Genomic DNA, 15,904 nt, shown 5'->3' with positions numbered 1-15,904 from the left:
CTTTGAAAGTCACTGAGCTCTTCAGTATGGGCCATTCTACTGCCAATGTTTTCCTATGGAGATTGCATGGCTGTGTGCTCAATTTTATACACCTGTCAGCAATGGGTGTGGCTGAAATAGCCGAATCCACAAATTTGAAGGGTTGTCCACATACTTTTGGCTGACAGTCTACACTTTAACCGCAGTCATTGTATCATTTCAAATCCCAAAAATGTGTCACTGTCCCAATACTTTTGGAGCTCACTGTATGACAATGATGCCTCATTTCGAGTAATAAAATGTGAATATGACTTTGTAACAATGTTTCATTTCAGAATATGGATTATAACACGTTGCTTCCTAAACCTGCTCAAAATGCTTTATTAACAGTGCAGCTTTGCACCTAAATTGTGCATTATAATGCCAGTAGTATGCATAGCCCATGAGGCATTAAAATGTACCTATTATGAAGAGGATATTCATAGAAAGTGTAATGGAAATTTCAAGATAAGTGGACGTAATAGGTGTACTGCTAGCCCTAAAGTGTTGGTCATCCTTTTTTTCAAACAGACATCTTTATTGGATAGTTTTATTTAACTATTTTTCAAATATTTTAATGAAAACAAACAAAAAACAGAAGGAAGGTGTCTTTTACAGCTAACAAGAATCTGATTTCACTTCCTTCCAATCTCAGTTCAGGCTTTAGCTGAATCCAACAGTTCACAATTTGGTAGAAAACCGTGCAAACAGTGTAGAAAACATTGAGATTTTCAACAGCATCAAACTCAGCAGCTGCAACGTTATTTTACTTCTTTTCATTGTGGTAAATTATGATGAATATCAAAGTTATGTTCTTCTTGGCTCAAGTGTGAAATACTGCTAAATAATAGATGGCTCGCGTCACCTTATGTTTCCTACCAGAAATAGCTGCAGTCTTATGACATCTAGAAACAGGATTATGTAAGAATTGTCATAAGTCACATTATACAAGAGAATTGACAAAGCATATTGTTGACAACCTAAACATTCTCCTCTCCGTCTCCTATCACACTTAAATGCTGAAACAAACACGCACGCACACACAAATGATTTGCTTTACAGGTTCTACACCCAACACAGAAAACACATTTATAATTTCTTAAATACAATTGTCGCTACTTTGTATATTTTCTTTGAGATAAAATCTATAGACTTTCTTTTAAAAATACCAGTCAAATGGAATCACAAAAAAGGCATATCAAATATGATCTCATGGATGAGGAGGTATTCCTTCACAGGCAGGTAGTAGACAGACACATGGGGAGGTTTCCCAGACACAGTTTCATCTTAACCCTGGACTATAAAGCTTCTCCATTGACCAAGTGTTTTAGTCCAGGACAAAGCTTAATCTGTGTCCGGGAAACCGGCATATAATGTGCTGCCTCAGGAACACTTCTCATAAAAACAATGAAGTCTTAACTCTTGCAAGGCTGCCGGCCCAGACAGCATCCCTAGCCGAATCCTTAGATCATGCGCAAACCAGCTGGCTGGAGTGTTTACGGACATACTCAATCTCTCCCTATCCCAGTCTGCTGTCCCCACTTGCTTCAAGATGTACACCATTGTTCCTGTAGCCAAGAAAGCAAAGGTAATTGAACTAAATGACTATTGCCCCAAAGCACTCACTTCTGTCATCATGAAGTGCCTTGAGAGGCTAGTTAAGGATCATATCACCTCTACCTTACCGGACCATTTATAGAACCATTTCAATTTGCTTACCGCCCCAATAGATCCACAGACGATGCAATCGCCATCGCACTGCTCTGTCCCATCAGGACAATAGGAATACCTATGTAAGAATGCTGTTCATTGACTATAGCTCAGCATTCAACACCATAGTACCCTCCAAGCTCATCATTAAGCTCGGGGCCCTGGGCATGAACCCCGCCCTGTGCAACTGGGTCCTGGACTTCCTGACGTGCCGCCCCCAGGTGGTGAAGGTAGGAAACAACACCTCAACACAGGGGCCCCACAAGGGTGCGTGCTCAGCCCACTCCTGTACTCCCTGTTCACCCAGGACTGCGTGGCCACGCACGCCTTCATCAAGTTTGCATCAGACATAACAGTAGTAGGCCTGATTACCAACAATGACGAGACAGCCTGCAGGGAGGAGGTGAGGGCCCTGGGAGAGTGGTGCCAGGAAAATAACCTCTCACTGAACGTCAACAAAACAATGGAGCTGATCGTGGACTTCAGGAAACAGCAGACGGAGCACGACCCTATCCACATCGACGGGACAGCAGTGGAGAAGGTGGAAACATTCAAGTCCTCAGCGTACACATCACGGACAAACTGAAATGGTCCACCCACACAGACACTATGGTGAAGAAGGCACAACAGTGCCTCTACAACCTCAGGAGGCTGAAGAAATTTGTCTTGGCCCCTAAAACCCTCACAAACATTTACAGATGCACAATTGAGAGCATCCTGTTGGGCTGTATCCCCGCCTGGTATGGCAACTGCCCCGCCAGCAACCGCAGGGCTCTCCAGAGGGTGGTGCGGTCTGCCCAAAGCATCACCGTGGGCAAACTACCTGCCCTCCAGGACACCTACAGCACCTCGACGTCACAGGAAGGCCAAAAAGATCATCAAGGACATCAACCACCTGAGCCACGGCCTGTTCACCCCACTATCATCCAGAAGGCGAGGTCAGTACAGTTGCATCAAAGCAGCTGGGACAGGGAGACTGAAAAACAGCTTCTATTTCAAGGCCATCAGACTGTTAAATAGCCATCACTAGCCAGCTTCCACCTGGTTACTCAACCCTGCACCTTAGAGGCTGCTACCCTATATACAGTGGGGAGAACAAGTATTTGATACACTGCCGATTTTGCAGGTTTTCCAACTTACAAAGCATGTAGAGGTCTGTAATTTTTATCATAGGTACACTTCAACTGTAAGAGACGGAATCCAAAAATCCAGAAAATCACATTGTATGATTTGTAAGTAGTTAATTTGCATTTTATTGCATGACATAAGTATTTGATCACCTACCAACCAGTAAGAATTCCAGCTCTCACAGACAACTTTTTTTCTTTAAGAAGCCCTCCTGTTCTCCACTCATTACCTGTATTAACTGCACCTGTTTGAACTCATTACCTGTATAAAAGACACCTGTCCAGACACTCAATCAAACAGACTCCAACCTCTCCACAATGGCCAAGACCAGAGAACTGTGTAAGGACATCAGGGATAAAATTGTAGACCTGCACAAGGCTGGGATGGGCAACAGGACAATAGGCAAGCAGCTAGGTGAGAAGGCAACAACTGTTGGCGCAATTATTAGAAAATAGAAGAAGTTCAAGATGATGGTCAATCACCCTCGGTCTGGGGCTCCATGCAAGATCTCACCTCGTGGGGCATCAATGATCATGAGGAAGGTGAGGGATCAGCCCAGAACTACACGGCAGGACCTGGTCAATGACCTGAAGAGAGCTGGGACCTCAGTCTCAAAGAAAACCATTAGTAACACACTACGCCGTCATGGATTAAAATCCTGCAGTGCACGCAAGGTCCCCCTGCTCAAGCCAGCGCATGTCCAGGCCCGTCTGAAGTTTGCCAATGACCATCTGGATGATTCAGAGGAGGAATGGGAGAAGGTCATGTGGTCTGATGAGACAAAAATAGAGCTTTTTGGTCCAAACTCCACTCGCTGTGTTTGGAGGAAGAAGAAGGATGAGTACAACCCCAAGAACACCATCCCAACCGTGAAGCATGGAGGTGGAAACATCATTCTTTGGGGATGCTTTTCTGCAAAGGGGACAGGACGACTGCACCGTATTGAGGGGAGGATGGGTGGGGCCATGTATCGCGAGATCTTGGCCAACAGCCTCCCTCCCTCAGTAAGAGCACTGAAAATGCGTCGTGGCTGGGTCTTCCAGCATGACAACGACCCTAAAAACACAGCCAGGGCAACTAAGGAGTGGCTCCGTAAGAAGCATCTCAAGGTCCTGGAGTGGCCCAGCCAGTCTCCAGACCTGAACCCAATAGAAAATCTTTGGAGGGAGCTGAAAGTCCGTATTGCCCAGCGACAGCTCCGAAACCTGAAGGATCTGGAGAAGGTCTGTATGGAGGAGTGGGCCAAATCCCTGCTGCAGTGTGTGCAAACCTGGTCAAGAACTACAGGAAACGTATGATCTCTGTAATTGCAAACAAAGGTTTCTGTACCAAATATTAAGTTCTGCTTTTCTGATGTATCAAATACGTATGTCATGCAATAAAATGCAAATTAATTACTTAAAAATCATACAATGTGATTTTCTGGATTTTTGCTTTAGATTCCGTCTCTCACAGTTGAAGTGTACCTATGATAAAAATAGACCTCTACATGCTTTGTAAGTAGGAAAACCTGCAAAATTGGCAGTGTATCAAATACGTGTTCTCCCCACTGTACATAGACTTGGAATCACTGGCCACTTATTATATATTATTATATATATAATATTAGAACACTAGTCACTTGAATAATGTTTACATACTGCTTCACTCATCTCATATGTATTAACTGTATTCCATTCTACTGTATTTTAGTCAATGCCATGCCGACATTGCTCAAGCTAATATTTATATATTTCTTAATTACATTATTTTACTTTTAGATTTGTGTGTATTGTTGTCATGAGACATTAAGGGTCGAATAAACATCATGAATGGAGGTAATTCTTTCAATCTCTTTACTTAGACATGGCTTTGGGTAAAGCCAGTGTGTCTATGTATGCGGATGACTCAACACTATACACGTCAGCTACTACAATCACTGAAATGACTGCAACACTTAAAGAGCTGCAGTTGGTTTGAGAATGGGTGGCAAGGGATAAGTTAGTCCTAAATATTTCAAAAACTAAAAGCATTGTATTTGGGACAAATCATTCACCAAGCCCTAAACCTCAACTAAATCATGTAATAAATAATGTGGAAATTGAGCAAGTTAAGGTGACTAAACTGCTTGGAGTAACCCTGGATTGTAAACTGTCATGGTCAAAACATACTGACACAACAGTTGCTAAGATGGTGAGAAGTCTGTCCATAATAAAGCGCTGCTCTACCTTCTTGACAGCACTATCAACAAGGCAGGTTCTACAGGCTCTAGTTTTGTCGCACCTGGACTACTGTTCAGTTGTGTGGTAAGGTGCCACAAAGAGGGACTTAGGAAAATTGCAATTGGCTCAGAACAGGGCAGCATGGCTGGTCCTTGGATGTACACAGAGAGCAAACATTAATAATATGCATGTCAATCTCTCTAGGCTCAGAGTGGAGAAGAGGATGACTTCATCACTACTTGTATTTGTAAGTGGTATTGCCACCAGAGGTCTCTTCACAGTCCCCAAGTCCAGAACAGACTATGGGAGGCGCACAGTACTACATAGTTTCACACCCTGATCTGGTTCACCTGTCCTTGTGATTGTCTCTACCCCCTCCAGGTGTCGCTTATTATCCCCAGTGTATATATCCCTGTGTTTCCTGTCTCTCTATGCCAGTTCGTCTTGTTTACCAAGTCAACCAGCCTTTTTCCTTGCTCTTATTTTTCCCAGTCTCTGTTTGTTTCTAGTCCTCCTGGTTTCGACCCTTGCCTGTCCTGACTCCGAACCCGCCTGCCTGTTCTGACTACCAGCCTGCCTATCCCCTTGTACTGTTTTGGACTCAGACCTGGTTTCTGACCCCTGCCTGGCCTGACCTCGAGCCTGCCTATCCCCTGGTACTGTTTGGACTCTGACCTGGTTTATGAACTCTCGCCTGTCCCCGACCTGCCTTTGCCAACTCCCTTTGTTATAATAAATATCAGAGCTCTACCATCTGCCTCCTGTGTCTGCATTTGGGTCATGCCTTGTGCCCTTATACATAGAGCCATGACTACATGGAACTTTATTCCACATCAGGTAACTGATGCAAGCAGTAGAATCAGATTTAAAAAGAGATAAAAATACACCTTATGGAACAGCGGGGACAGTGAAGCAACACAAACATATGCACAGACACATGCATACACACACATGATAACATACTCACTATACACACACGTACAAATGGATTTTGTGTTGTAGATATGTGGTAGTGGAGTAGGGGCCTGAGGGCACACACTTAGTGTGTTGTGAAATCTGTTATGAATGTATTGTACTTTTTTATTGTATAGCTGCCTTAATTTTGCCGGACCCCAGGAAGAGTAGCTGCTTAATAGGGATCCATAATAAATGCAAATACAAATGATTGCGCTATTGTACCCAGGGGTGACACAACATGGGAATAACACACGAGCAAGAAACAAACAACTTCCTTTAGCTTTGGTCCTGTCCTGCTTGACAAAACACATTCTAATCGTGTCTAGAGAAACTTCTCTGTGATGTACAGAATACAACAAAGGAGAACAAGATGAAAAGTTTTCCATAATGTATTGGGAATGTTTGATCTTTGTTACTCTCCTACCCCAATCATGGGTGACCCAATCTTCAAATCCTTTTGAAATTATTTGTGCAAAGGTTTGACACAGAAGCGTCGGAAAGTTGAAATGATTTCAACGGCGAGTGCAGCTCCATCAACCCCAAAGCCTTGCGCATGCATGCCGTTTAGTAACACGCAAGCCTACAATCTGGCAGCCCAATAGAGAGCAATAGTAATGCCGTCTTTTTGTAGGCACTAACTCTGCCATGGCTTGTTGGTCAAAGCCTATGGGGAAGTTAATGTTTTTTTTTTGATAAACGGAAAAAATAAGTTCGGTGGTTAAAAACAGGCTTAGGAGATCTTATACGTTTTGTTCTATGAGACCATCTTCATCAGCTAACGTCACTTTTTGTGAATTTTGAAGCATTTATATAATCAAGCAGCACATAAAAGCTTCATAATTCATAGGCATAAATATTGTGAAAGGCTTATCAGAGCAGACAGACTGGACTACTCGTCTCCGCTCTTTTCCGAGCCCGTTTCCATGGCGACGGCCTTGTAGCAGCAGTCTGCCGCCGCGTGTTCTGGCAAGTGGCTCATGGGAAGCTCATAACCTTTCATCGCAGAGCTCACGCGCTTGCGATTGTGAGCACCTGGCTGGTAGAGCTGCATGGCAGGCCGGTCCTGTATGGAGAGAAAGAGGCAGAAACACAGGAGAGAGATCTAGGTCACAATAACAGCACAAACTCACTGTAACACAAAATGGCTGCTAAACTATACTATATTTTACTGGACACAGATTGACAAGTCCTGGACTAAAAAGCAATCAATGGAGATTCTACATTGCGCTTGCTTTTAATTCCAGAGGTCATATCCACAAAGCGTCTCAGAGTAGAATATTGGTCGTAAGTGCTGAGAATAGAGACAAGGTGTCTTGATAACAGAAAAATACAGCGAGTCAGTAAGATTATTTTGATATTTCTATTTAGCACATTTATTGGAAATGAAATACAGAAATACCTAATTTATATAAGTATTCACACCTCTGATGCAATACTTTGTAAAAGCACCTTTGGCAGTGTTTATAGCTGTGAGTCTGTCTGGGTAAGTCTCTAAGAGCTTTCTACACCTGGATTGTGCAACATTTGCCTATTAGTTTTTTCAAAATTCTTCAAGCTCTGTCAAATTGGTTGTTGATCATTGCTAGACAACAATTTCCAGGTCTTGCCATAGATTTTCAAGTAGATTTAAGTCAAAGCTGTAACTCAGCCACTCAGGAATATTCACTGTCCTCTTGATAAGCAACTCCAGTGTAGATTTTGCCTTGCCTACCTGGTTAAATAAAGGTGAAATAAAATTAAAAGATTTGGACTTGTGTTGTAGGTTATTGTCCTGCTGAAAGGTGAGTTCATCTCCCAGTGTCTCATGGAAAGTAGACTGAACCATGTTTTCCTATAGGATTTTGCCTGTGCTTAGCTCCATTCCGTTTCTCTTTTTTATCCTGAAAAACTCCACAGTCCTTAACGATTACAAGCATACCCATAACATGATGCAGCCAACACTATGCTTGAAAATATGGAGAGTGGTACTCAGTAATGTATTGTATTGTATTTGCCCCAAACATAACACTTTGTATTCAGGACAGAAAGTAAACAGCTTTGCCATATTTCTTGCAGTACTTCAGTGCCTTATTGCAAACAGGATGTTTTGGAATATTTTTGTTCTGTACAGTCTTTTCATTCTGTCAATTAGGTTAGTATTGTGGAGTAACTACAATGTTGTTGATCCATCCACATTTTTCTCCTATCACAGCCATTAAACTTGGCAACTGTTTTATTGGCCTCATGGTGAAATCCCTGAGTGGTTAGGAAGGATGGCTGTATCTTTGTAATGACTGGGTGTATTCATACACCATCCAAAGTGTAATTAATAACTTCACCATGTTCAAAGGGATATTCAGTGTCTTTATTTTTTAAAATTTACCCATCGACCAATAGGTGCCCTACTTTGCAAGGCATTGGAAAACCTCCCTGGTCTTTGTGGTCTATGTTTGAATTTCACTTCTCAATTGACTGATCTTTGCAGATTATTGCATGTGTGGCGTACAGAGATGAGGTAGTCGTAAAAAAATTAAACACTATTATTGCACACAGAGTACAACGTATTATGTGACTCGTTAAGCACATTTTTAAATGTGAACTTATTTAGGCTTGCCATAACAAAGGGGTTGAATACTTATTGACTCAAGACATTTCATCTTTCCCTTTTTCATTGATTTGAGAGAAAAAAATATTGAAAAACAAAATTCTACTTTGACATTATGGGGTATTGTGTGTAATCCATTTCAAATTCAGGCTGTAATACAACAAAATGTGTAAAAATACATGGGGCGTGAATACTATCTGAAGGCACTGCATAACCACATAGGCAGATAAATAGTCACAGATTTTTCTTTTGATTATTCAATTACCCCACATCATGTTATTTCAAGTTATCCCTTTGGAGCGCAATAACACATTGTAAAAAATATGCCTAAATTGGTCATGCCTATAAGTTGAGCAATTTAAAGGCATCTAGGGCCTATGTTAATTAACTTTGATTGTGTTTAATAAAAATTATAGACCTTTCAAACGTTTTATGTAACATTATCAGCAAGTGATTTGATGCCAACTGTTCTGAAAGGGGGCAAAAAGAAAATGCAACCTGTCTCGGAGTTTACTGTAAGAGGCTGATGTTTTTTTGTGCCTGTTCTGTATAGTACAATATATTTATTTTAATCTTTGAGAATGGAACTGTCTACACTGAGTGTACAAAACATTAAGAACACCAGCTCTTTCCATGACAAAACTAACAAGGTGAATTCAGGTGAAAGATATGATCCCTTATTGATGTCACTTGTTAAATCCACTTCAATCAGTGTAGATGAAGGGGAGGAAACAGGTTAAAGAAGGATTTTTAAGCCTTGAGACAATTGAGAAATGGATTGTGTATGGGTGGTACCATTCAGAGGATGAATGGGCAAGACAAAAGAGTTACAGGGTATGGTAGTAGGTGCCAGGGGCACTGGCTTGTGTCAAGAACTGCAACGCTGCTGGGTTTTTCACACTCAACAGTTTCCGTGTGTATCAAGAATGGTCCACCACCCAAAGGACATCTGTGGGACGCATTGGAGTCAACATGGGCCAGCATCCCTGTGGACTGCTTTCGACACCTTGTATAGTCCATGACCTGATAAATTGAGGCTGTTCTGAGAGCAAAATGAGGGTGGGCGGTTCAACACAATATTAGGAAGGTGTTTTTAATGTTTTGTACACTCAGTGTATATTCATTTATCTTTATGTTGTTGAAAATGGAGCCTCCAAAAGATGCGGTGGGATGCCTTCACTTATTTCAGTAGTAAAGCAACTGGGTCATTCCACCAATTTAGTACCTTTGGGGTAGTGTAAAAGAAAAAAACATTTCAACATTTCCATAAAGAGCACACGTTCAACTTAATAAAAACATGTTTTACCATCTCAAGAAAAATACTATAGCAAGTGCTTATTAAGGGCCAAATAAAGTAACAGGGTTGATTGTAACAGGGTTAATTATTTAATCTTAAATCAGCCATAAGTCCCCTTATGACGGGGTAATGGCAGCTTGTTGTGTGCAACAGGGAGGGGCAATTGACTCAATGCAAGCTTCACAAAACAATTGAAATTTGTTAAAACATTTCTAGCCTGTCTTCCTATGCGTGTGTAACAGGGGTGATGTGTTTTGGTCGACCCACTCAGATTTCCACCACAAAACACTAGAAAATGGCCAAAAAGAGTAGAACCAGCTCACCTGCTTTTACACTATGATTCGACAATTATATGTTCAATGTTTCTATGGAATTGAAAAAAAATGTTTAAAGGAATAGTTTGGCCATATTAAAACAACAGTTCAGTTCACATAAAAGGGTTGACCTTAAAATGAGGGACATTTTGGGGTTAAGCGGGTTATAATGTTCCTAGAAGTAACAGGATGTACAGAGGGAAATGTCAGAATTTTGGCACTTTAGCAAGTCTTTATTCATATTAAAAATCTGATTTACTGAATTTTCCATATGGTTTTTATTAAAAGGAACTTCATTTAATATAACTGGCTTTTTAAAGTTAAAATTGGTGCACAATTTCTACTTAAAATGTCAAAGGGACGCAAAACACACTTTTTTTGTGGTACGATCTAACTATAGAAAGGCTACTAGTAAGACTAGCAGTCCATTGGCTAGTAACCTCACTCACTATAGAAAAACTAGGTGTACTAGCAGATTTTCAAATAGTATTTTTTTCTTCTTTATCTGCTCTTAATTGAGCTTGCCTGGTGCAATAGATTACTCCCAAAAGTGCAAACCCTGCTCATCTGGCACTCCAGGCAGGCTCAACCAAACACCAAAGGTATTTGAAAGGCAGCAAATACTATTTGAAACCAGATATACCATCTATGTAGAAAGGACCAAAGGGTAGAAGAGTACCTGTACATCTGTACTTTGGTGCACCCTCCCACTACCTTGTGTGCCCCTCCTCATCCCCCATGTAGAAAGGCTAGCTGTAGCTGTACCTTGGCTGGTGGTGGAAAGACTAGCTGACTATACCTTGTTTGGCAGAGCCCCTCCTATCTGGTGTGGCCCCTCTGTCTGGGACGTCCTTCTGTCCTGATAGGCTAACACAGACTGAGAAACACAGGCCTGGATCAATGGGGTTACATACAAATATGTCATATGTCAAGGTATTTATACATGCGAGTTTGTATGTATGTGTGTTTTAATATGTGTAGTGCACATGTACTGCAATTCTCACTGTTTTTAACACAATGTATGATGACCGTACCTTTGATCATCTTAAGCTTGTAAATCTATCATCTCGTGGACAATAAAGTTATATTGAAATATAAATGTCTCCACTGCACTGTAACAGTGTAGCACTGTCTGTTTGCACAGCTGATGAAAAACAAAATAGGGGGTACAAGCAGTGTGACAAGCAGCTGGAAATGTGTGTGGTGGGGTTGTATCGTAAAAAAACCCGGAATATATCACAACGTAAAACAACCTTTGTTTACTTGAAAATACTTCAATCAGTATAACGACAGGTTGAAATCCTCAAAGAATTCCAAAGGACTCAAACCTTGCAACAATACTTGTTACATTGTACTTACAAGAATAATTACACAATAATAAGGTGTAACCTACTTATATTATCGTTGTTCTTTAAATAAAAATCAACCACAAAATTACAACCTACCTCTCTTGCTCACCTTGTCGCTCACCTTGTTCCGGACGCGGTCCTTCCTGCTACCGCCAATGTCTTCTCTGACCTCCTTTCCCACCTTGTCGCACGTGTCGGGGCAGTAGGAGTAGGAGCTGTGGTATTGGCCATCTTTCTTTGCCCGGTCCTGGCAGTAGCCTTTACCCCACTTGGTATCCTCCTTGCACCGCATGGACTTGTCGAACTCGTAGTGGTGGCGCTGTCGTTTCCTCTCCTCGTCTCTTCCTCTGTGGTCTTTGTCTCTCTGCCTGCGGCCGTGCTCTCTCTGCTCCTTATCGCTCTCCATCTGACCCCTAGTGGCAGGAAAGGAAAGCACAGTTAGACTGGTTATGACTAGGGCTGTGGCGGTCATTACATTTTGTCAGCTGGTTATTGTCATGCAAAAGACTGAACTTAGCTGAATGAAACAGAAAGGATATTTTTCCCATTCCGGAGAAAGTGTGCATATGAAGTGGCTATGTTGAGCGTAAAAGTGGTCATTTGAAACAGGTCCTATACATTACATTTAGAGTTAGTTGGCAACTTTAGTTGTGAATGATACTTACCTTAAAATGTCTTAGAAATCAAAACATATATTTTTTGATTTTTTATTTCACCTTTATTTAACCAGGTAGGCTAGTTGAGAACAAGTTCTCATTTGCAACTGCGACCTGGCCAAGATAAAGCATAGCAATTCGACACATACAACAACACAGAGTTACACATGGAATAAACAAAACATACAGTCAATAATACAGTAGAACAAAAGAAAACAAAAAGTATATATACAGTGAGTGCAAATGAGGTAAGTTAAGGCAATAAATAGGCCGTGGTGGCGAAGTAATTACAATATAGCAATTAAACACTGGAATGGTAGATGTGCAGAAGATGAATGTGCAAGTAGAGATACTGGGGTGCAGAGGAGCAAGATAAATAAATAAATACAGTATGGGGATGAGGTAGATTGGATGGGCTATTTACAGATGGGCTATGTACAGGTGCAGTGATCTGTGAGCTGCTCTGACAGCTGGTGCTTAAAGCTAGTGAGGGAGATATGAGGTATGAGAGATATGGGGTGCATGATGCGACTATAGGCTATTGATGATTTGAGAAAGTCGGGAAAAAAAGCTTGCCCTCTGTTCCTTGCATCAGGTTGCACAGCTGTTCTCTCATCAAGTGATCATATTTTCACCCATCAGACTATTCTCAATTTAATCTTGTCTTTACTAATATGTCAAATTAGTCTCAATTTAGAATGGCCCATTGGGAGGGACAGGGGGGAAAAACACGTCATCCGCACTCGAATAGCGATTGGAGGCCGCGCGTTTTCCCGTGGTCCGTTTTTCAGTTATGCCGGATAGGCTACTTGGTTACTTCGGTTTTGTAGGGGAGCTATGCTTAATATGAGCAGCTGAGAAATAAATAGAACACTTATTTCACTCCACATATCAACCACTGTTTGAGGATCATTCTCTCGCTACACAACAGGCGATTTTCTGTATGCCATGGGCTCCAACTCTATTCCTGCAGCTACCCAATGCTTAATTTGGGAAACCAAATGAAATCTGTCGGTAACAATGATAGTAAGATGTTTTCACAACGAAACATATTTCACTAAACTGTTGTCATCCCCTCTGCACGCTTGAGAAAGGAAAAAAAGGAGAGAGAGGAGCAGATGGAAACGATTGGTGGTGAGATATTTTGTAGCTAAAGGTAACGTTAATATGTCAGCCTATTAATTATGAAAATATAAAAAATTCCCTATTACTAGGCTATTCAAAATCATATACAAATTTACCACAATTGTAAGCCACCCTGCACAATCAATTAACCAACAACATCACCTAGGGGTATACATTCTCTCCTAGACTCGTGGATATACATCTTGGAGTGTAGCATAAGGTAACCCAGTCCATCCAGTTTGCATAATAATACAGTCCAAACAAAGGCAATTACTCAAATGTGTTTCATTTTGGAGTAGGCCTATAGGCTAGACCAATTATGTACCAAAGACATTTGAAATCAGTTATGTTTTATGTTTTTCTGCCATGCATAATATGCAGTAGGCTATGTATTGTATAACAGCACAATCATTATTTTTATTCTGGGTTTTTTTTCTCGAGCTTGTCCTCGTAAGTCTATGCATATGCATAAGCTCTAATATGCATGTGGTTGTTTTTAATTAATCATCACCTTAGATGGCGTTGTCCATTTTGTTGTGTTAGGCTTTGAAACAACATCCACAATGACCGACCATGTCTTCCACTCAGTTTCAACCTGCTTTTGAACTTCTTTCTTCAAATGTATCATCACAGTGAGGTGAGTTTTGAAAGCATGATATTGTTTTGATGATACGTGTTATGTGATTTTCAATTGCATTTATGTCAGAGTGGTTAGAGGGACAATAGACCCCTGAGTACCAGGCCATTAGCGACCTAATGTTCGTTAGGGTACTACCAACACATGACCTGAGCGCATAAGAGGAGATTACCGTGACTCAACGGTCATGACTCATGACTGCCAGTGTGGCGGTAAAAGTTCAGCGCAACAGCCCTAGTTATGACACTGGAGGAGTGTGGTATCAGCTCATGACCAGGCCTTGGCTAGAAACATTGGTTTTGTCACATAAAGCTGTAAAGGCTCCAGGTTGGTCAAGGCCAAATGTGGCATCCACTGTGATAAGGATAGAAAACTCACAGTAAGGCATAGAAGAAATCTCGTCCTTTACCACTAGCTAACTCCAATTTGGGTTTCTCATAACTGAGAAAAACAAAGCATCAGAGACTGATATAAAACAAAAATACCATGAATAGTGCATTAAAAGCTCCTTACTGGTCCTTGGTTTCCTTTGACTTCATGTGTCCACTGGGTTTGTCCCACTTGGCCCTCTCTGTGTCCCCACTGTCTCCTTTGTCCTTGAGCCTGTCAGAGTCCACATCATCGTCCCGGTCACTCTTCTTCAGGAGCTGAGGCAAGCCCAAAACACACTTACTACCCAACAACTACCAACAGTTATTAACAAAACAGTCACTAACTATAAAATCTCGTCACAACCTTAACTCTGGGTACCGAGATTACAGTCTGACTAATAGTTACGACTAACAAAATGTAGCTCACGAAGGGCTTCCTAAAAGCTTTAAAATTGGTGAATGTGCATATACCACTCAAAATGGGACAAGTTTCAGAAAACGAGGTGTATGTCGCACGCCACTAGAGACCCATTTGAACATAATTTTTTTATTTTGATCTAAATATGTTTTTTGGCAGAAATGCCTTCTGGAACATGTGGACTTTCATGTGCCTTAATGACAAACGTGTATGCCATCTGTAAATACAAATACAATTGTTAAATTACGAGCTTAGTTGGTTTAGCCACATAACAAGGCAGCAACATTCCCGCTAGCCAAGGCAATGAGAAGGCTGGACATGCCGAGAGATGAGTAGGGATTGGTCTGCCATGTAGCCAGCTTCTGTCTATAACATGAGCTGGTCAGTATGTGTAGATAATCCTTTCTGACATGGCTTTTTTGAAAGATAACACATAATAGAACTACATACGTGTTGCAGTCCACATCTGGAGGACTGAGTTTTGAAATCAGTGGAATTAGAGTATGATAGCTAAGGAGATGGAGAAAATTCTGCCATTTGATTGTAAATATGCAGACGGAGTCAAAAAGAGAACACCTCTTTTACATCTTCAAACAATTTTAAAAATATATATATTTTTTATATATTTTCTTTCTCCTTTTTCTCCCCAATTTCATGGTATCCAATTTGTAGTTACAGACTTGTCTCGTCGCTGCAACTCCCGTACGGACTCGGGAGAGGTGAAGGTCGAGAGCCGTGGGTCCTCCGAAACACAACCCAACCAAGCCGCACTGCTTCTTGACACAATGCCCACTTAACCCGGAAGCCAGCCGCACCAATGTGTCGGAGGAAACGCGGTACACCTGGTGACCGTGTCAGCGTGCACTGCACCTGGCCCGCCACAGGAGTCGCTAGTGCGCGATGGAACTAGGACATCTGGCCAAACCCTCCCCTAACCCAGACGATGCTGTGCCAATTGTGCGCCGCCCCATGGGTCTCCCAGTCGTGGCCGGCTGCGACAGAGCCTGGACTCGAACCCAGAATCTCTAGTGGCACAGCCCGCACTGCCTTAGACCACTGCGCCACTCGATAGACGTAGATGGTAAATTCCCTCTGGCTTTCCACTCCGATTTCAGAACACTCTCGTCTGAGTGTGCCAG

General features: G+C 41.7%; 1 protein-coding gene across 4 annotated transcripts in view; it reads right to left on the bottom strand.

The window, feature by feature from the left end:
• Window positions 1-552: 552 nt before the first annotated feature.
• The window catches only part of LOC106581644 (regulator of nonsense transcripts 3A), a 38,699-nt gene continuing 23,347 nt past the window's right edge, over window positions 553-15,904 (bottom strand). For 2 of the 4 annotated variants that reach the window (XM_082966929.1, XM_014163800.3), the window contains exons 8-11: window positions 14,490-14,623; window positions 11,668-11,971; window positions 11,009-11,086; window positions 553-7,077 (exon numbers count right to left, since the gene is read on the bottom strand). In XM_082966929.1, the coding sequence (XP_082823055.1) occupies window positions 6,904-7,077; window positions 11,009-11,086; window positions 11,668-11,971; window positions 14,490-14,623 (690 nt within the window). In that variant the 3' untranslated portion in view covers window positions 553-6,903. Of the gene's footprint in view, window positions 7,078-11,008; window positions 11,087-11,654; window positions 11,972-14,489; window positions 14,624-15,904 lie in introns of all 4 variants that reach the window. The other 2 variants (XM_014163803.3, XM_014163801.3) reach the window with 2 other exon arrangements.

The sequence above is a fragment of the Salmo salar genome, chromosome 21 (genome assembly GCF_965601325.2).
Source record: "Salmo salar chromosome 21, fSalSal1, whole genome shotgun sequence".
NCBI classification, from domain to species: Eukaryota; Metazoa; Chordata; class Actinopteri; order Salmoniformes; family Salmonidae; genus Salmo; species Salmo salar.
This window is presented reverse-complemented; position numbering and strand designations above follow the sequence as displayed.